This window comes from Myotis yumanensis, unplaced genomic scaffold (assembly GCF_028538775.1).
Source record: "Myotis yumanensis isolate MYYU_CA2020_CCGP unplaced genomic scaffold, mMyoYum1.0.hap1 SCAF_9, whole genome shotgun sequence".
In the NCBI taxonomy this organism is placed as follows: domain Eukaryota; kingdom Metazoa; phylum Chordata; class Mammalia; order Chiroptera; family Vespertilionidae; genus Myotis; species Myotis yumanensis.
In genome coordinates, this window is record NW_027223760.1 from 46,911,630 (window position 1) to 46,932,884 (window position 21,255).

At 47.1% G+C, this 21,255-nt stretch overlaps 1 protein-coding gene across 1 annotated transcript; it reads right to left on the reverse strand.

The window, feature by feature from the left end:
• Positions 1-5,626: 5,626 nt before the first annotated feature.
• LOC139016339 (protein lifeguard 1-like) lies at positions 5,627-19,257 on the reverse strand. Its single transcript, XM_070424240.1, has 9 exons — positions 18,990-19,257; positions 15,007-15,085; positions 14,778-14,831; positions 13,900-13,990; positions 10,121-10,158; positions 9,950-10,037; positions 8,633-8,722; positions 7,671-7,718; positions 5,627-5,990 (listed from the first exon to the last, which is right to left on the reverse strand). The coding sequence occupies exons 1-9, from the start codon at positions 19,255-19,257 to the stop codon at positions 5,847-5,849; spliced, it is 900 nt and encodes a 299-aa protein (XP_070280341.1). The 3' UTR covers positions 5,627-5,846.
• Between the last annotated feature and the right edge of the window lie 1,998 nt (positions 19,258-21,255).

Genomic DNA, 21,255 nt, shown 5'->3' on the forward strand with positions numbered 1-21,255 from the left:
GCCCTGGCTCTGGATGCTGACAGCCTCACTCCTGCCGTGGGGGAGGTAGCTGTGCCAGTTTTCAGACACTGACCCCAGAGCAAAGGGCTGAAGGAGAAAGAGGACCCTCCCCCACCCCCGGGCTCCTCACCCCCTTGGTTGATCTGCCACCCATTTATCACCCAGCTGTAGCTCCTGACTCGCACGCATTTTAGACTCCGCTGGGAAAAAGCATCTGGACACTTTGAGTAGTGGGGAGGGGAGCTTCCTCGTGGGCCTGGCCTTTTGGGTGACTCAGTGTAATGTATTGTGTGCCCAAGAATATCGTGGCACACGTGAATTGTCAGGGATCCTCTCATTCAGGGACTGCCTTATGTAGAGAGCTGATGGTGGGGCAGCAGTCACTCCCTAGCCTGCCTCCTTGTCCCATCTGTGGTGGTCCAGCAGAAACAATACAGAATCCCAGGAGAAAGGAGAAAGTTCTTTCCAACTTCCAGTATCATTTATTTTTCGAGGAGTCAACTGTTTACATAGTAAAAAGCTATGGGAGGTCAAAGGCACATGCCCGGGTTGCAGGTTCAATCCCCAGTGGGGGGCGTACAGGAGGCAGCCAATCAATGATTCTCTCACCTCATTGATGTTTCTCTCTCCCCTCTCCCTTCCTCTCTGAAATCAATAAAAATATATTTAAAAGAAAAAAAAAAGCTTTGGGAGGTTAGTGCAACACTTCACAGGTTAGGACAGATAAGCAAAGAATAACTTTGTTTATATGTAAACTAGTGTATAAAGGCCAAATTCCATAATATTAAAGCCCATGTGTTGCATATAAAATATTGTGTAGCGACATCAATATTGAGTAAATTTGTTGGTATGTCACATTTTCGTTTTCCAGTTACTGGAAATCACTCCTTTTAGCAACCTGAGTATTCAGGCCATCTCCCAGCACAACATCGCCACCTGCCACCACGGCCACCAAGTACACCCCTTTTGGAGAAAGACAGCTATTTAACCTGCTCTTGGGCTCTTGTTGAAACTGAATGCCTGACCCATGAAGCCTTCTGTGTCCCTTGGTATGACATCTCCACTTTAGGGTGAATAAACTGCAGTTGGAGAAGTAACATGGACCCAGCAGGCCTTGCAAAGAAATGGTTTATTTGGGAGTGCAGCTAGCCTGACCATAACAGTATTTTAATTTTACATGAAAAACTGGTAGCTACCCCTTTGGGAGATACTTTGTGCCCAACTCCACTGCCTGAAATAAAGCCACTGGTTTATTGGGGGGGGGGGGGGGGCCGGGGGCGGGGGCGGGTCTCAGTTCACAGGTGCCTGGGCTTGGTTCAACCACTTGGCAGTAATTTCTGCCAAATACCAACAACTCTTGTGGTTATAGAAAGGAAAGTCTAAAATTTATATGGAAAGGCAAAGGAACTAAAGTGGCTAAAACTATTTTAAAGAATAAAGAAATGGGAGGAATCATTCTACCCAATTTCAAGACCACAGTAATCAAGACTGTCTGCTACTGGTGGCAGAAGACACATAGATGGATAAAACAGAACAGAGACCCAAAAACAGTCCCACACAAATGTCATCAACTGGTTCTGACAATGGTGCAAAAGCAATGCAATGGCAGAAGGGTAACCCTTTCAACAAATGATGCTGGAACAGGGCTAGAAGATGCAAAAGTATGAACCTCTCCCTAAACCTCACACTTACATAAAACTTAAAATGGATCATAGGTTTTAATGTAAAGTTAAAAATTTTTAGAGCCCTGACCAGTTTGGCTCAGTGGATAGAGTGTCGGCCTGCAGACTGAGGGGTCCCAGGTTCGATTCCGGTCAAGGGCATGTAGTTTGGTTGTGGACACATCCCCAGTGAGGGGTATGCAGGAGACAGCTGATCAATGTTTCTCTCTCATCGATGTTTCTAACTCTCCCTCTCCCTTCCTCTCTGTAAAAATCAATAAAATATATTTTTAAAAATAGAAAAAAGAAAGGAAAATTGTTATGATCTATGTTAGCAGATAATTCTTATCAAATTCTTGCCAAAATTATAATCCATAAAATAAAACATTGATAAATTGGACTTCATCAAAATTTAAAACTTTGCAAAAGACCTTATGAAGAAGATGAAAAGACAAGCTACAGACTGGGAGAAAGTATTTGCCAGCTACATATCTAGAATATGTAAAGAACTCTCAAAACTCAACAGTAAAAAAAAAAATCCAATATAAAATGGACAAAACGCATGAGACATTTCACAGAAGAAGACTGTGGCTAAGAAAGAACCTTATAAAAAGATGTTCGACATCACTATCCATCAGGAAATACAAGTTTAAATCACAAGACACATCACACCCCTACCAGAATGGCTGAAATAAATAGTATTAATACCAAATGCAGAGAAACTGGATCACTTATATATTGCTGGTGGGAATATAAAATAGCCCAGCCACCATGGAAAATAGTTGGGTAGTTTCTTTAAAAACTAAGCAGGTACGTCCCAGCATTTGCACTACTAGACATTTATCACAGAGAAGTGAAAATTTATGTAAAATCCTGTTACATTGTTTATAGCAGCTGTACTTGCAATAGCCAAAAACTGGACTCCACCAAATCCTGGAGTAGGCGAATGGCTAACCAGGGTATAGCCGTGCAGAAGAATCCTATTCAGCAATGAATGGGAACGAACTACTGACACAAGTTGCAACGACTTGGATGGATCTCAAAGGCATTATGCTGAGTGGAAAATCTGAAAATGTCACGGACATAATTCCATTTATATAACATTTTTGAAATGACAAAATAATAGGGAAATAGTGGTCACGGGAGTTTGGGAATGCTGGAGGGGGCAGAGAAGGTATGTATGTGACCATAAAGGGATATCTGTGGTGATGGACTAGTCAGTACATTGGTTAGCATGCATCTACACGTGTGAGAAAATAACAACTATACATGCATATTGTACCAATGTCAACTTCCTGGTTTGGATTTTATACATTTTGTAAAAGATAACCACGGGTGGGGGGGGGCGCGTAGGGATGACCAGGTAAAGAGTACACAGAGCCTCAGTTATCTTTGCACCTTCCTGTAAATCTATATTTCAAAATAAAAAGTTGGTGTGTTTTTTTAAGATAAGCCAGATTTGGCATGCAGACTATAGTTTGCTGACCCCTGCTTTAGAACAACAATCAGGCAAATGTCGTCTTAGTACATTGGAGCTGTCAGCAGGGCTACAACCTGGGAACCGTAGAGATCTTCAGCAGTTTCATTTGTTTCAAGGACTTTGATTAAGCAAATGATACACTGCCAACATCCGTTCTGGCGTTGACATTCTTTGAGCCTGTGAGTGCAATATGGCATACTAGGACATGGCTGACTGCACTAGCCTTTCGCATGCGTGATTTCATAAGGGCACTTATGTGTAGATAGATGTGCTTATCAAACCATGCCTAGGGCTAGATGAGGAAATGCCCATTTGGGATCATATAAAGAACAAAAATTAAAAGTAAATTATAGGCCCCAAATTTGTGGGCATTATAGAAAGTGTAACCTGAATCCTATGGATTCTCCTCACTCTTTTCCTGTAAGCTTCCATTGCCCCATTATAGGACATCTTGAGTTGATTTACAGACGGATTTGGGACCACTCTTGCCAGATGTTCAGATTGTGGACTCTCTTCTAAAAAAAAAAAGAATCTATATTACTAAAAGGGTAATATGCTAATTAGACCAGACGTCATTCGAGACATCCTTCCTGACGAAGCCGGGGCCAGAGGGAAGCCAGCCTAGGTCCCGTGTGCCTGCCAGCGGCTGGAGGAGGGAAGCCCGTGTCCCAGATGCTGGAGGGAAGCCAGTACCAGCAGCTGGGGGAAGGAAAGCCTACTCTTGCACGAATTTTCATGCATCAGGCGTGTGTGTGTGTGTGTGTGTGTGTGTGTGTGTGTGTGGATTTTAGAAAGGAAGGGAGAAGGGGAAAGAGAGAGAGAGGTAGAAACATCAGTGATGAGAGAGACACATCAATTGGTTGTCCCCTGCATGCGCTCCTACCAGGGCCAGGGATCAAGCCTGAAACTGAGGTATGTGCCCTTGACCAGAATCAAACCTGGGGCCCTTCAGTCTGCAAGCTGACGCTCCGCTGAGCCAAACAGGCAAAAGATGAATTTCTAATACTGAGAATTAGTCTACTCATTTGATTGACCTTAAGAGGTGTGTCTTGCTCAGTCTTTACTAAATGCAGAAATGAAAAGCATTAGAATTTGAGTCATCACCACTGTGGAATGGCACATACAGTAGATGCACACAATAGACTATGTGCCTGGGAACATTGCTGAGACAAAAGAAATGCCTACTGGGGTTGCTGGGACAGCAGAAACTTAAGTGGAGAAAGAAATTGGCCAGCATTCCTTATTATATGCAGGAAGACTTTTTTTGATGCCAGGAGGATATGCAAAACCTGAGGCTTTCCAGCTGCATTTGCTTTCTTGTGTGGACTTAACTCACCATGACTTTGGTAGCAAAGCCTTTGACAAGTGTACACACAGTAATATTTGTCAAAATATCCAGACCAGGAAGCTTTAGAGGGAGGGTCCACCAGATTTTTTTCTGGATGACTTTCATGTCCCTTTCTCTTCTTCATGCTCACATTTCAGAGGTTACGCCCATCTTCAGGACTTTGCTGGTAGCAATGAGATTATAAACACAATGAGAAGCTTTACCAAAGTTGTGGAGATAGGGCTAATCTGAAATGACAGATAATCAAGTAGTCAGGTGTGTGTGACTATAGTGCTTATATTTCAAATGTCCTACTTGAGACCTGTAAGTTTAGTTATGTCTAGAAGTCGAGCTCTTGTGAATAATTCGAGAGACCAGAAGAGTCCATCTAGTCTCCCCATCCTCCCCACTGCACAGTTCACCCATGCTGTAAAGACCCGTCACGTCTGTGTCCCTCAGGGACACACCAAACGGGTTATAAGATGTGTGTGAATAAATAAGTCAGTGCAAAATACATGGCTGCTTCTTCTTTAATGGGGATGGAGTTTCAGTTTTGCAAGGTGAAAAAATTCTGGAGATGGGTTGCACAATAATGTGAATATACTTACTGCTATTGAACTATACACTTAAAAATGGTTTAAGACAGTAAATTTTGTTATGTGTATTTTATCACAATTAAAATGGAAAATTTGATAATATTATGGGACTTCAAAGGAGGCCAGTTGTCCCAGACAACCAGCGGAGGTGGTCTCTGAGTTAAGCCCAGACGTGTAGGTGGGACGGCGACGCTGGCAGGTGACGCAGTGCTCTCCAGCCTTTCGTGTACATTAACTTCCTGAATCCTCTCCATCCCCTTCCGGGAAGATACCGTTCTCTTCAGCCTGACCCTGGAATCCAGGAGAAAGGCGGAATACTTTGGCTCATCTTACTCTTAAAGTCAGACTGTGCAGAAATATTCCCATAGAATGTCCGAATCAAGAGACGAGAATGGAGTAAATATAGGTTTCTGTAATCAATTTTATTCAGAGAGAGAGATGTTTACAGCTTTAACTAAGTGCCAGGAAAATGTCAACAAAATAACAGGCATCTAAGAAATGTTTAAGTATGGTATTTTGATACTCATCTTTTGAAATTACAAAAATCAGAAATGTCCCACAGGAAGTTTTGCAATGTGACAATGGAACTTAAAATATATAACAAGTTACAGCTACCATCAACTGAATGTTTGCTTTCATTTGAAAAAAAAAATAAGTACTCTAAAATATTTATTTTAATCACAGGGCTTATGAGATGGCCACCTCTGCATGTCTGAGCCTGGCGGCACTTCGCAGATGCCCTCCTTCCCTCTGGTCAGCACAAGCTAGCCTTGGCCATGGGCCTACCGTCCAATCAATTGCAAAATAAAAATAAAAAGGTTGATTATATCCAAGTAGATGTTCAGAGCAGCAAACACATACTCTTCAGGGTCCAGCTTCACATGATGGCTCCCCCCTATCAACAGCTGCACATCCATCACCAAGTACTTAAAGAAAAGAAAGAAAAATGAGCTACTTGAACTGTTCATTCCTATCCAATAACTGTCCTAAACCATCTGGAAAAGTTAGCATCGATACACATGGTTGCAGAAAGTCGGCTTGTGGCTATATATGTTGTTATACAGCCTCAGCCATTTACGACGTTCACGTTTGCACTCCATTAAGGCAAGTGCTTTGTCCTTCCTTTGCTTTTCCAGTCCAGTAGCCTTGTGACTTTAGTCAACGAGATGGGCCAGGTGGGCACATTGGACACAGTGATATTACAAAATGCCCTGTGTTCTCACTGAACAAAGAATGAAAATAAAATGATTCCCCAGCATTTAGATTCACACACAGCAATAATTCTGAATTCCTGGAGCTTTGTGGTGATGTCAGTATTTCCAAAATAGAATGAGGGAAGGTCATGTGAGTGATCAGAGTGGAAGAGAAGGGAGTCAAACCCTAGGCTGGGGGATGCTGGACCACTAGGCCCTTCCCCCCACTCCCCCTCCCCTCTCCCTTTGTGATCCCAGCAACTCTGGGAGAAGGTTTCTACTTTTTTTTTTTTTTTTTTTTTTTTAAATATTTTTTTATTGATATTTTACAGAGAGGAAGGGAGAGGGATAGAGAGTTAGAAACATCGATGAGAGAGAAACATCGACCAGCTGCCTCCTGCACACCTCCCACTGGGGATGTGCCTGCAACCAAGGTATATGCCCTTGACCGGTATCGAACCTGGGACCCTTGAGTCCGCAGGCCGACGCTCTATCCTCCGAGCCAAACCGGTTTTGGCAGGTTTCTACTTTTACCATGTGATCCAGCAGTCACACTCCTTGGTATTTACCCAAAGCAATTGAAAATTTATGTTCACACAAAAACCTGCACGTGGATGTTTAGAGCAGCTTCATGCAAAATTGCTAAAACTTGGGAGCAACCAAGATGTCCTTTAGTAGGTGGCTGAATACATAAACTGTGATACATCCAGACCGAAATGAGCTCTCAAGCCATGAAAAGACACAGAGGAACCTTAAAAGTGTACATTACTAGGTGAGAGAAGCCAGTCTGGAAAAGCTACATACTGTCTGATTGCAATTATATGACTTCTGGAAAAGGCAAAACTGAGAAACAGTAAAAAGGTCAGTGGTTGCCAAGGGTTGGAGCCAGGGGAGGAATGAGTAGGCAGAGCACGGGATATTTAGGGCAGTGAAAATACTCTGTATGATACCATACGATGGAACATGTAGTTTATTATCCATTTTTCCAAATACATAGAATGTACACCCACAGTGAACCTATTGCAAACTGTGGAGTTTGGGTGATATTGACACCTCAATGTAGGTTCATCCGTGTAACAAATGTACCTCTCCAGTGAGTGTAGTTAATAATAGGGGAGGCTGTGCATGTGTGGGCAGGGCTATATGGGAATCTCCGTATCTTCCTCTTGATTTTGCTCTGAACTTAAAAGTGCTCTAAAAAATCATCCTTATAAAAGGGGGAGGAGGAGCAGGGGGAGGAGGAGGAGAGGAAGGAAGAGGAGAGGGGGGGGGGGGCGGCAGCAGCAGCAAGTCTCCAGGAGTGCTTTCCAGTGAATCACTGACTCTACTTGACTCCACGCTTAGCACAAGGGCTAAGGCGGCACCTTCCATGCATGTACCCTACGCTGCCAAGAGAAGGAGAAATGGACTTACAAGTGAGAAGACCACAGTTCCGAGTGCAGCATACAACAGATGCAACCACTGCAAGAAGAAAGGAGACAACTGAATATTAAGAACAAGATTTGAAATAACAAAAGGGCGCACTTAGGTCACTGCTGTTAGATGAGGACCCAATTTTAAGAAAGTCATATCTGGCTTGATCCCTCCTGCTCCCAGGATGAATTATTTAATGTCTCTGAACCTGTCTTCTTATCTATAAAATAGATGAGATGTGTACTTTTCAGGAATGTTGTGAGAACTGAATTGGATGCCTATATGACAAACACATGGGCCTATGTCTGATACCTGTGAGAAGTCAGTGAATAGATTAAACAAAAAAAGGAATAAAGAAAAATATAGGAGCCTCCTCTAGCTGCTGTTGGAAAAGTCCTACGGAGCCCATCTCCACTTCCATCTCTTCAAACAAGCAGCACAAGGAGTCGGATCTACCCTGTGGGCGGGTCCACCCACACTCCTTCTAGGGGAGGACAGCGGTAGTCCAGGGTAGGAGCTCCACCATCATGGCCCAGACCTCCTGTCCCTGGGACCCAACCACCTGGCCAGCCCCTGGGACGGGCCTCACAGTCCTACTGCCCCAGGGCTACTGCAGCTGGCTCCCGGGCCACACTCCACTTCTCAGTTGGTGAGAGACACGGGACCACTGTGCTGGGACGTGGACGTTACCTCCAGGACTTCCTGGTGGCCTTGCTGAGGCTTCCATCGTCCAGAATGCTCCCACGGACCCCCTTCCGGTCCCTCACCTGGGGTCGCATTGGCCCTCGCGGTCGGACGGCTCTACCAGCCTTCGTCGCTCCCCCACTCCTTCTCTCTGGCAGACATTTCTTCCAGGAAAGTCCCCCCACGCCCATCTCGGCTCTGCCTCTCAGAGGCTCCATCCTGACACCACCAGCCCCTCACCCAGATCCCTAACGGTCCTCCGGGGGAGGCCCACTTACGTATGACCGTAAGAAGATTAAGATGATTCCGTAGATTAAAAGCACGACCAGCGCGACGAACAGCACTCCATTGAGCAGGGTGAAGTCCAGCTGGGGAAACACAACACCAGGCACAACTCCGTCACCGCCTCCACGGAATTCCAGGAGGGTGAGGATGCGCCTCATACCCCGCAGACAGAAACTGGCCCGTTGGCTAATAATGTACCAGGCCAGTTTGGAGAACCAGGGAAATCCATCAGCCCAACCACTGACAGCAGGACATGAAGGGTCCTGCTGCCTGGGACTTGCTGCTGGCGGGAGGGGAGGGAGGATGGTTTTTGAAGCTGGCAATGGGCACATGGGAGCTCGTTTTGCCGCTCTATTTTTGTATTTCTACAAAATGTTCCCTAATGAAAAGGCACATTGAAGGAGTAGGATGTAAATTTGTATGTGTAGCATGATCATAATTATGCTCATAATTACCCATGTCTTCAAAGTGTGAGCATAGACTACATTAATGAAATAAAATAGACCTAGAGGTTAATTAACTGGGTACCCTTTTCACATTTGTATGCATACCTTTGAATAAAAATATATATATATATACTAAACTTTCAAAAACTACTATTAAAGATTCTTTTGTAATTTTGAAATTTATCAACATGCTTTTTGGTTTTGCCTTTATAAATCAGTGACCAAATCAGCCGGGGGAGGGAGATTAAAATTTCTTTTAAAGAAAGGGGAATATTAATCTTCTGGCCTGAGAAATCTGGGATTGTACAGCAAAAGAAGATCCTTGAATCCGAGACATTTTCTTGCAAGAGCTTTTTCCTCGTTCCTCTAGTTCTGCCCTCACTCCCTACCCTTCACACACCAAGGAAATGTACTCTGAAGTCCTGCATCACCTAGTGTGGTCCTCGGCCCAGCAGCAGGGGCACCACCTGGGATGCAGATTGACCTCCTGGCTCTGGAGCCAGCAAGCTGTGGCTCAACAAGCTCCCCAGGTGACATGCTGCTGAGAGCTTGTCCGCAGGTGTGCTTCCCACAGCTGTGGCTACTCCACGCTGAGATGCGCTATCAGTGCAAAACACACCCGGGGTCATATTTTTGTCATGTTGGCTACTTGTTGAAATGATAATGCTTCACATACATTGGGTTAAGTGAAAGATATTATTCAGATTAACTTCACCTTACTTCTTTTTACTTTTTCAATGTGGTTCCTGGGAATGCCCGAAGCCCCAAGGAGAGGAGGCCACAGGACAGCAGAGAGGAGAGCGGAGGGGGGAGGAACATGTCCCGCACACCCTCATGGCAGAAATCTGTTTCAGTGATACCTACTTTTGTTTGGAGAGCAAATAAAGTGAGCGATAACGTCACCAGAGCGGTTGCCCCTACGGCCCATAACACCTCATCGACTTCATAGAAACTGAAACCAGAGACTGCAGTTATTGTTCACATACAATCGAGGAAAAGCACGTGCAAAAAGGAAAGCGTGTATCACTGACTTACACTGACACGGCTCCCAGCATCAGACCTTGCAAAAATGTCTGCAAACAAAACGCACAATCCATCAGAAGGCTGATCCCGAGGCCCGGCAGCGGGGGCGAGGACTGGAGGGGGTGCGGGGGGGGGGGGGGGGGGGCGGGGGCTTTGGCAGGGTCTAGGGAGCAAGTGGGAATACCCACAACCCTAGCGCACAAGCTACAGGGCAAATGGTTATAAAAAAATAAACAGTACAACTAAACATTCTCCCTAAGACTAGCAAGAGAAAATTCTTTTATTAGAAAAAGAATTTTAGGACACAATAGCAACTTTCAACATATTTAGTGTAAATGTGTATTGATTAGGAATGTGGAAACCAACGTAAAGGGTTTACCTGCAGACCATATTATCATTAATCAACTGGGGCCATCCACACAGAATCGTAACATTTTATCCGGGCAGGATATGCTATTTCTACTGCAGCTTCACCAACTGTTTCAGTACCGACCTTTCCCGTGGTGCTTGGGTGAGAATAAAACACTTCTTCAAGCCTAGGGGTGGGTTGAGGCATGAGGCCTCCTCAGTGAGAGAGGTGGTGGGAGGCACTATTTACAGAGCATGAGCTGCACCTGCAGGTGCCCAGCCAGGGCTCGGAGCAGAGCTGTATTGGGGCTGCATCAGGCTGCAGGGTGCCCAGGGGCCAGTGCTGAGAGCCAGCAGACAGCCACTCAGGAGGATGTCAGGCTCCAGGACAGCGGGCTGGCCTGAGAGAGCTGCCCACTCCCCATGCATGTCATTCTTACTTTGCCATGTGTCTTTGTCCTTCTGCCCGATAGGAGCAGCTGGCCGATGGGGAGGGGAGAGCAGATTTTGTGGATGACCTGCCGCTCTCCCATACTGCCGGCGGGATTGGCATAAACGCTCATACAGGATTCAACCCTGTCTCTGCTTCATTGGCTCAAGTAGTGACCAGCAGCCCAGGCCTGTTGGTTGTCCGGTTTTACATTCTGGCCACTCTGGTGGGACGAGAAGAAGGCGAGTCCTCCGGGGTGACTACCGGGGATCCCACTTGCTGTCTGGACTGGGGTTCCTGGGGCTGAGGCCTGGACTCTTATCCGAAGCACTGCCAGGAATGCTCCTGTTGGAGTCCCAGCCACAGCCTCAGCCATCCCCGTGGGCGGACACCATACGGGATGAAAGACTGCAAAAGAACCGGGCTCCTGGGAACCCTCAACTGCCTCTCCACGGCCCAGACCGCGTGAGGAAGGGCCTACTGTGCTCAACGTACAAGTAAGCTGCCTTTGTTTTCATTAGAGGTCAAAAGGAAAAGGTTAAATACAGTGGAGCCTTGACTTTTTTGCTTTGAGTTGACAGAGTAATTTGAGTTAACGAGCTCCTTAACAAGCTTGGTCTTGGAATGAATTAAACTTGTAAGTCAAGGCCCCACTGTACCATGTGTATCCCACATACGCATGGTACTTTAATAAGGTGCTTGTCTCTGACCTTCCTTTCAAGGTTAATTTTCTTCTACTTGCTCAATTGTTTCACATTTCTCCATCTTCAGGAGCACATGGAAGAGAGAGCAAGAAAGAGAAAGGAGGGGGATGGGGGGTGGGAGGAAGGAGGGGAATGATTTCAAGCTAGAAACCCCCCTTCAGTTTTCCCAAGGGCAGGACAGTGAGTAACAAGTGGCCTTAGAAGTCGAATCTGCCCCATGGCTCCGAGAGCTCAGAACGCGCTCAGGGGCCACAGTTCCAGGGGCAAGAGCAGTCTTCAGGGTGCAAGTGATTTCCTTTCTTCCCTCGGGTCCTTTTCTGAAATGGTTCTCTCTGTGCATTTCCTAACACTTGGGCAAGACATAAAGTCTGGGAAATAGCCGAAACCGGTTTGGCTCAGTGGATAGAGCGTCGGCCTGCGGACTGAAGGGTCCCAGGTTCGGTTCCGGTCAAGGGCATGTACCTGGGTTGCGGGCACATCCCCCCGTAGGAGATGTGCAGGAGGCAGCTGATCGATGTTTCTCTCCCATCGATGTTTCTAACTATCTATCTCTCTCCCTTCCTCTCTGTAAAAAATCAATAAAATATATTTAAAAAAAAAAAAAAAAGTCTGGGAAATAGAACGAATTCTTACCCATCTATAATATTCCTTCTCCTAAGCTTTCCCTGCTGTGGAATAAACAGCAAAACTTCAGAAATGAGAGCTTGCTTTAAGACCAATAGCTTTGATCTCTTCTTGTAACAATAAATTTAAAAAATCAAAACCATTGAAAATTCTTAAAAATTCAAAATTTCTGGAAAAATACTCGCGCCCGCCCCCCCCCCCCCCACACCCACACACACCACCACCACCATCATCCCCATCACTCTCTTCTGCTCCAGGATTCTCAGTATCTTTCTATTTGGCTTTTAGCCCCCACCGCTTCCTGAGTGTGGTCTGTGCAGGAACAGGGAGACCCCACTTGCTCAACTGGCCAATGAGCAAGGGATCCACACCAGCTAAAAAAAAAAAAGTCCCTTCAACGCTCTGGCAGCTGAGAAAATGCCCAAATGTGGGCACCAGAGGGTCCGCTTCTCCACCCTGGGAAGGAAGCTATTCTCTCTGACATAGAAATCACACTGGACGCTCTGCACAGTAGGGATGTCCCACCTTTGGCCATGTGTCTTTGCTCGCTTTGACCACCAGGTGGCGCAGATTCGAATCTAAGCTCAGCATTCAAGTGCACAGGACTGCAGTTTGTGTACTAATCTAACGACTGCCTTTAGTCTTTTACCCTTATTTCCCCCGCCTCCCCCCCAATCATATTCCACCATATATATTTTATATTTTTTTAATTTACCAAATTCATTCTTTATTGGATGAGTAACTGGGAACAAATTCGCCATTACCTTTGTGAAAATTTTGCTAGTTTATAATGATCCCCACCAACTTATCTTCATTTATACTGTGGGTATTTTTATAAGCTCCCATATGGAACCAGATGAGGAATCAATCAACTGGTACATGAATCTTCCAACATGGGAGGATGGTCAACAGTGCTTGGGAGGACACGCCAGCTCTCCCCGAAAGAATCACTTGCCAACACACTGAGCCGGTTCCGGGTCCCCGCGGGCAGCACAGACAGGAACTGGCGGCAAGAAAAGGTGCCACCAGGTTTCTGAGGCCAGAGCAGCGCTGAGCCACAGAGGGCCCATGTGGCAAGGCCTGGCGAGCGGACGCCCACAAGGTGGCGCTGGTGAGACCAGAACAAGACCACGGATAAAGGAGAAGAGCCGCGGAGCAGAGGGCAAACACCCCTCTTGGGAACTGGGAAAGGCCTCCTGGACTGAAATTGGACTGAAATTCGGGAAATAGGAGGAACCTGAGCTGAGCTGGTTTCAGCTCCCAGTGAGACCTGAAATAAGTTTTACAAAAATAAAGAAAATGATATGCCGTGCACATGAGTTTGGGAACTGAATGTGGAACCCACTCTCCATAGCAAAGTCTGTGTGTGGCGCCGGGCAAGGGTCCAGGGATGTCAGGTTAACTTTTTCCTGAAACGCAGCCCTGGGTGGGCGTGGGTCCCCCCGGTGGCCTCCAGGGAGCGGCCCGGACCCCTGAGTTTCCCAGTTTACTAAGCGGGTGTGGACACGATCCCAGAAGCAAGTTTATGCGTCGCTGGAACGAGCCAGCCCAGAGAGGGCCGCACAGGTGACTTCCGTCTGCACTATGCCACAGGGAGATTTCCCACGTACAAGGCACGACTCTAATAATGCGGCCACAGCACATCGCAAAGGCGAGCGGCAAAGGGGCCAACGAGCTTCACTTACAAACAATCCCAGGAGAATGTAGTTCGCAGGCACCTGGCGGCGGAGATCCTCACAGCAGGCGAGCACGATGAGCACCCCGAAGAATGCGGGGCTGCGGACCGTTTAAAATCAGGTGTCATTTGGGTCCAATGATCATATCACGTGACACAGGTGGATAGAGACAGAGATGTCATTATATATTAATACCTGATAATAAGTTTTATGAAGTAAACCAAAGTGTGAATTATCATCTTTACCTCTTTTTGTTTTTTTCACTTTTAAAACTAACTTTTCTCATTGCTATCCACAGGTAATTTGTGGGCTCTTTTAACATTTTTTTTTATTTTGAAATAATTGTGAATTCATTGGAAGTTGCCGAGGGGCAGAGAGGCCCCCTTTGCTTCGTTTCCCTTAATGGTTCCATCTCACATTATTATAGTCTATAATACGAATGCCAAAGCCAGTAATTTGACACTGGTACAGTGTGGGTATATAGCGCTCTGCATAGGACTATGGCATAAATCTATGTGCAGATACATGTAACCAGCACCACAATCAAGACGTGAAACTATCCCATCATTAAAACATTAACAAAGGTCTCCCTGTGCTATCCCTTTATGGTAACACACACACACACACACACACACACACACCCCAAATTCTGGCAACCACCCACTTGCTTGTTTTCCATGTCTACAATTTTGTCATTTCAAGAATGTTATATCTTTAGGGGGTGTGGGTGTGCGTGGAGACAGAGGAGGGTCTGGGAGGAGATTAAAAATGATAGAGAAAAATAGCTATAAAAAAAGAACATCTCTGATTAATTTTTAAATGAAGAACCTTGATCAATAGCTAGTAGAAAAAAAAAAACACTTTCAATCAAATCCAATAATACTTACAAGATTGAATAGGTGAACCAGGGACTCCTGTGCACCCAGTTTTTTAAACCTGGCCTGGTTTAAAAAAAAAAAAAATCGATAGTTTTACTCAAGAAGTACTTAATTTTGCTAACAATGTGATACTTAAGTGGAAGTAAAACCATCTCCCGAGAATGGGGACACTCTGAGTGACTGGCAGTGACCGAGGTGAACACTCAGTGTCTCATTAGCATCAGCAAAGAAGACTTACCAGAAAATAAATACAGCGATGATTGCCCCAGTGAGCACCAGCTGAGCAGACAGGAGGAGGAACACTTTTACAATGAAACCTGAGGAGACAGAAATGTTATTTTTGAGATATAATCTTCAAATGCAGTGACATAAGTGCAATGCAGTGACCTGTCTTTGATACTTAACCAAAGAAATGTTTCCTCTGGCTTTTGAGGCTGTGAGAGGAGCGCTGGTTTTGAGCGAGCCGACTGAATGAGGACAGCTCTGCAGGCCCATCTGAGTGTTTCATTGGAGGGCTGAGGGTGTATGCATGGAAGCCCCAACATTGTAAAGGCAAACTCGGGAATGGAGTTCCCTCTGAGGCACACCCTGTCCTCTCAGGCCCCAAAGTGATCTGAAAGGCCCGGGGGGTCCAGCCACACCCGTGGGCAAAATGGTGACCAGAGGAGCCTGCAGGAAGGCTGGCAGAGCGATGCGTCTCCCTGGGGCGTGGCCGTGGCCGTGGCTTTGGGCTGCGGGGAGTTGGCAGAGCTTTTCCACCACGTTTCTCTCCCACCACCTGCCTTGAGCCACTCCCTTCCCGGCTACCTGAGCAGAAACTAGGTAACCTGATGGATTGTGAACCGGACCAAGGAGCCCCCACGAGTGGCCTCCCACGGCAGAGCGCCGAGGCCTCTCTGTTGCCTGCTTCCTGCTGCGCAGCTGTTCCTGGGGTCTCTGAAGGGGTGCTGCCAACAACAAGTTACCTTTCGGTGGTTTTATGCCAGTTTTAAAAGGGAAAAAAAAAATGCTGCTTAAAGTTGACTTAGCAGCGGTTCTCAACCTGTGGGTCGCGACCCCTTTGGCGGTCAAACGACCCTTTCACAGGGGCCGCCTAAGACCATCCTGCATATCAGATATTTACATTACGATTCATAACAGTAGCAACATTACAGTTATGAAGTAGCAACGAAAATAATTTTATGGTTGGGTCACAACATGAGAAACTGTATTTAAAGGGCCAGAAGGTTGAGAACCACTAACTTAGAGGATCACGACTGTGTCCTTTTGCTGGGTTGTTTCTGGGCATAGGAGGTGTGACGGTGGCAAAATGGGCCTGAGCTACCTTAATAAAAACACCAGAACGTATTTACCCAAATGTGCTCTGCCTACATTAAAGTAGTCACATTGACTATGTATGTATCAGGATATGTGAGAGAATGAATATTAAAAGGCCCGCCTCATGAGACTAGACATGCAGATCAATGGAATAGAATTGAAAGTCCAGAAATAATTGTTGAGAATGTATGGTCTGTAACAGCATGGATGGAACTGGAGAGCATTATGCTAAGCAAAATAAGCCAGTCAGAGAAAGATGAATATCACATGATCTCACTCATTTATGGAATATAATGAACACTAGAGGCCTGGTGCACAAAAATTTGTGCACTCGGGGGGGAAGGGGGGCCCCTCAGCCCGGCCTGTGCCCTCTCGAAGTCTGGGACCCCTCGAGAGATAATGACCTGCTGGCTTAGGCCTGCTCCCAGGTGGCAGAGGGCAGGCCCAATCCCTAAGTGCAGCCCCTGGTCGGGCTCAGAGCAGGGCCGATTGGGGAGTTGGGGCACCGCCCCCTGTCATGCACAGAGCAGGGCAGATCGGGAGGTTGCGATGCCACCCCTAGTCACGCTCAGGCGCCACCCCCTGTCACGTACAGAGCAGGGCCGATCAGGGGGTTGGGGCGCTGCTCCCTGTCACTCACAGAGCAGGGCCCATCAGGGGGGTTGGGGCTCCGTACCCTGTCACACACAGCAGGGCCCATCAGGGGGTTGGGGAGCTCCCCCTGTCACGCACAGAGCAGGGCTGATCAGGGGGTTGAGGAGGTCCCCCCGTCACACACAGAGTAGGGCCGATAGGGGAGTTGGGGCACCGCCCCCTATCACACACAGAGCAGGGTGGATCAGGGGGTTGGGGCACCGCCACTGTCACACTCAGGGCAGGGCCGATGGGGAGGTTATGGCTCTACCCCATCACACACAGAGCAGGGCCCATGGGGGGGAGGGGTTGGGGCACCACACCCTGTCACACACAGAGCAGGGCCGATCAGGGGGTTAGGGCGCTGCACCCTGTCACACACAGAGCCGCAGGGCGATCAGGGGGTTGGGGCACCTTCCCCTGTCACGAACAGAGCAGGGCAGATAGGGAGGTTGTGGCCCCACCCCTGTCACACACAGAGCTGCAGGGCGATCAGGGGGTTTGGTCGCTGCCCCCTGTCATGCTGATCCCGGTGCCGGGAGGCCTCGCGGCTCCGCTGATCCCAGTGCTGGGAGGCATATTACCCTTTTACTATATAGGATAGCGGCCTGGTGCACGGGTGGGGGCCAGCTGGTTTGCCCTGAAGGGTGTCCTGGATCAGGGTGGGGGTCCCCACTGGGGTGCCTGGCCAGCCTGGATGAGGGGACGATGGCTGTTTGCAGCTGGTCACACCCCCTTCAGGGTTGGGGTCACCACTGGGGTGCCTGGCCAGTCTGGGTGAGGGGCTGAGGGCCATTTTCAGGCTGGCGGGTGACTGAAGCTCCCAACCTGTCCTTTTTTTCTTTTTTTTTTATTCTGGGACAGCTTTAGCTCTGAGGCTTGGCTCCAGCTCTGAGTCCTCGGCTGCTGAAAGCAGGTATCTGGTTTGTTTGGGTTCTATAATTGAAACACTGTTTCAACTTCAGCTCTGAGATCCCGGCTAGCTGAAAGCAGGTTTCTGGGGTTTTGTTTAGCTTCTATATTTGTAACAATGTTTCAAACTGCAAGCTCAGAGGCTGGCAAGGCAGGCAGGGAACGTTGGCTTCCTCATTCACTGAAGCAAGCAAGCCTCCTGTTAGCTTCAAGCTCCCTGGCTGCCGGCCGCCATCTTGGTTGGCAGTTAATTTGCATATCGCCCTGATTAGCCAATGGGAAGGGTAGCAGAGGTACGGCTAATTACCATGTTCCTCTATTATTAGATAGGATAAACTGATGAACAAAAACAGATCCACAGCCACTTCAGTTACAGGGCCGAATAGGCTAAATGCAGTGACCTTCCCCTTGCACAACCCCAGGGAGAAAGGATTGGCACCCATGGCAGTGGTGGCTGGTTGCCCAGGGACATCTATTCTCCCCCATTACCTCACTATCTAACCCAGATCTTGTTACTGGTGGCAATACAGGTGGCAATGGACCCAACTGAAAAACTGCAGAGGGAGATGATCACGTGGGCCAGGTGGAGTCAATGACGTGAATTGAAAACTCTTGGGTGTGGTTTCTGGGAAAGCCTCTGAACAGAGGTCAGATTTGGAGGACACTTGGGGCATCTATCCATCCATGGCAGCCCTGGTGTTGTTAGGGCGGCAGACCAGCTGTGGTCTCTTTCTTTCTTTTTCTTCTTCTTTTTTTTTCCCTCTTTCCCTACCTGGAAGGCTAGATAGAGCCCCAAAAGGCATCTCTCCAGCCACAAGGAGGGTGAGGGCCAGCAATGGCATTCAAGCTCAACTTGTCCAGGCCCTGACAAGGCCTAACGGTGGCAAAGGGGTCACGGGGACCTGCAGCATTTGCCTTGAATTTTTTACCCTTGAACTTCATATTTCATGAAAGAAAAATACTTCTCATTTATTTACTAAGCCACCGTTTTTAAGTTTCTTTATTCACAGCTAAATGTACTTCCTGTACAGAATTAATATCTAAGGTGTTGAATTCATATTCTTTAAAACTGAAGCCAATACTATGGTATTCACATTGTATACAGGTAAGGACATTCGACCATCAATGACTAATTCATAATTCCTAAGAAAACCACACACTTCTCACTATAATACGTTTACTAGGATTTTCTGAATGCTCTGGACAACTTGGGGGTGGTCTATCCACAGCAGCCCTACCCCATGGTTCATGGAAAAGCCTGGCTGGGAAAAACTAAAAGCAAAATTCAATCTTTCTGTGGAAACATTTAAAGAGAACATTTGCTTTTCTCTCCCAGAGAGGAACTGTCTTTGTTCTCACCTCTGCGGATAGATGCTTCTGAGAATGGGCTGGCTTCAGCATTGCTCTCTTCAGGGGTGGTCTCATCTGAAATTTCCACCACGTAGAAATCCGCTCGCTGGTCGGTCTTTGGCTTTGGTTTCCCATGTGTTTGCTTGGGCTCAGGTGAAGGTGGCGTTGCCTTGGTCTCTTTAGATTCGGGCTGGGCGATATCGTCTCCTGCTTTCCGGACCAGATGCTGGTGATCTCCGGTACTGAAGTCTACTGGCTCACTGACCTCCAAGTCCATTTCCCTGAAGGGGAAGATGGTTATTCGGGTCCTTATGGTCATACCACTGCAACCGTAACGTTCAAATGTTTTCCCCTTATTTTAGCCCCCATGGCTCAGTACTTACAAAGTCAGCACTCATTGACTGAATGATGAACGCTTTTAAGATGACACCTATGGAGTAAGACTACTTGCATTCTATTGTGAAATTGCATTCATTCGGCCAGGAGTTTAAGTTCCCTCTTCTGTGCCAAGTGCGGAGCTGCCCTTATCACTCACCTCTGCCCTCTGAGAGCTTACATGTGGAAGAGAAGAGAACCAAACAAACAATAGTATTTTGGGGCCAGGAACCATGGAGGATGGCACCGCAGCCTCTATCAAAATCTGGAAGAACATGCAAGGAGTAGAAGAGGTTGTCGGAAGCTTCCAGAAAAAGCCAAGGCTGCAGATAGTGGGAGTTAGTCGGGTGAAGAGGCGGGGAAAGGTTTGCCAGGCAGCAGAGTCAGCCTGGACCGGGACTGGAGGAGCAGAAAGGGAAGGTTTCAGAAATTAAAAGTTCATGTGGCTGGAGCAGGGAGTTCAAAGGGGAGAGTAGAATGGGCTTGAGCAGAGGACCAGTGGGGCAGGTCACTGATGGGCTGGCAAGGCCATGGCTGTGGTAGGCGGAGTAACGTCCATGTCCTAATCCCTGGAACCTATGAATATGGTACCTCACATGGCAAAAGGAAAGTTGCAGATGCGGTTAAGTTAAGAGCGTTGAGGTGGGATAGGATCCGGGATTATCTGGGTGAGCCCAGTAGAATCACAGGGGTGATTCTTATGATCATACTTACCAGGGGGAGGCAGGGGGACCAGAGCCAGAGAAGGAGATATGACAACAGAAGCAGGGGTCAGAGCAATGCAGTTGCTGTCTTTGAAGATGAAGGAAGGGGCCATGAGCCAAGAAATGCAGGCGGCCTCTAGAAGTTGGAAAATGAGGGAAACATATCCCCTCCCAGAGCCCCCGGAAAGGAATGCAGCCCTACTGACACCTTGATTCTACACCAGCGAGACTGATTTTGGACTTCTGACTCCCAGACAAGAAGTAAGCATTGTTTTAAGGCATTACGTTTGTAGTAATTTGTTACAGCAGCAATAAGTAACTAATAGAACAGGGAATCACTATAGGGTTTCCAAGAGGGGATCACAGGGACTTGACTAGAGAGATTATGCTGGGCCCAGCGTGGAGAATGAGCCAGAGGAGGCAAAAGTGGAAGCAGAGAGACCAGAAATCACCCTAGCTGGTTTGGCTCAGTGGATAGAGCATTGGCCTGCGGACTAAAGGGTCCCAGCTTCGATTCTGGTCAAAGGCACATGCAGGAGTTGTGGGCTTGATCCCCAGTAGCGGGCGTGCAGGAGGCAAGCCAATCAATGATTCTCTCTCATCATTGATGTTTCTATCTCTCTCCCTCTCCCTTTCTCTCTGAAATCAATACAAATGTATTTTTAAAAAAGAGAGACCAGAGGAGATCATGGTGGGCTTTGCCACGGTGGTTTGCAGCGGAACACAGTTCTTAGAAAACCAGTACTAAACAGGGCAAAAATGGCAAAAGAGAAGGTCCCCATGAGCCTCCTGGGGACAAGAAGACTTAGACAAGCCCCTGCTGCTGACCTCCTGGCCCCAGAGAGAGCCAAGGAGGAGTCTGAAAAGGAGACGGCTGAGATGGCCAGGGCTTAGACAAAACAGGGAATGTGTGTAAATAGGTCTGAACAACCATGCTCTTGGAGAGGCAGACATTTTGTAAAGATGTCCCTTCTCAAATCAATCTGTAAAGTTTTACAAAACTTACTGGGATTTTTTTCAGTACTTGAAAACGTAATTTAAAAATGTAAAGTTCATCAAAAAGAGTAAATGTATGAGAATAATCAAGAGAAAAATTAAAAGAGGAGAAGTGATTTGCCTCACCAGAAATCAAAATATTCTAAAGTTATGCAATTAAAAGTGTGGCCCTAGCTGGTTTGGCTCAGTGCATAGAGCAT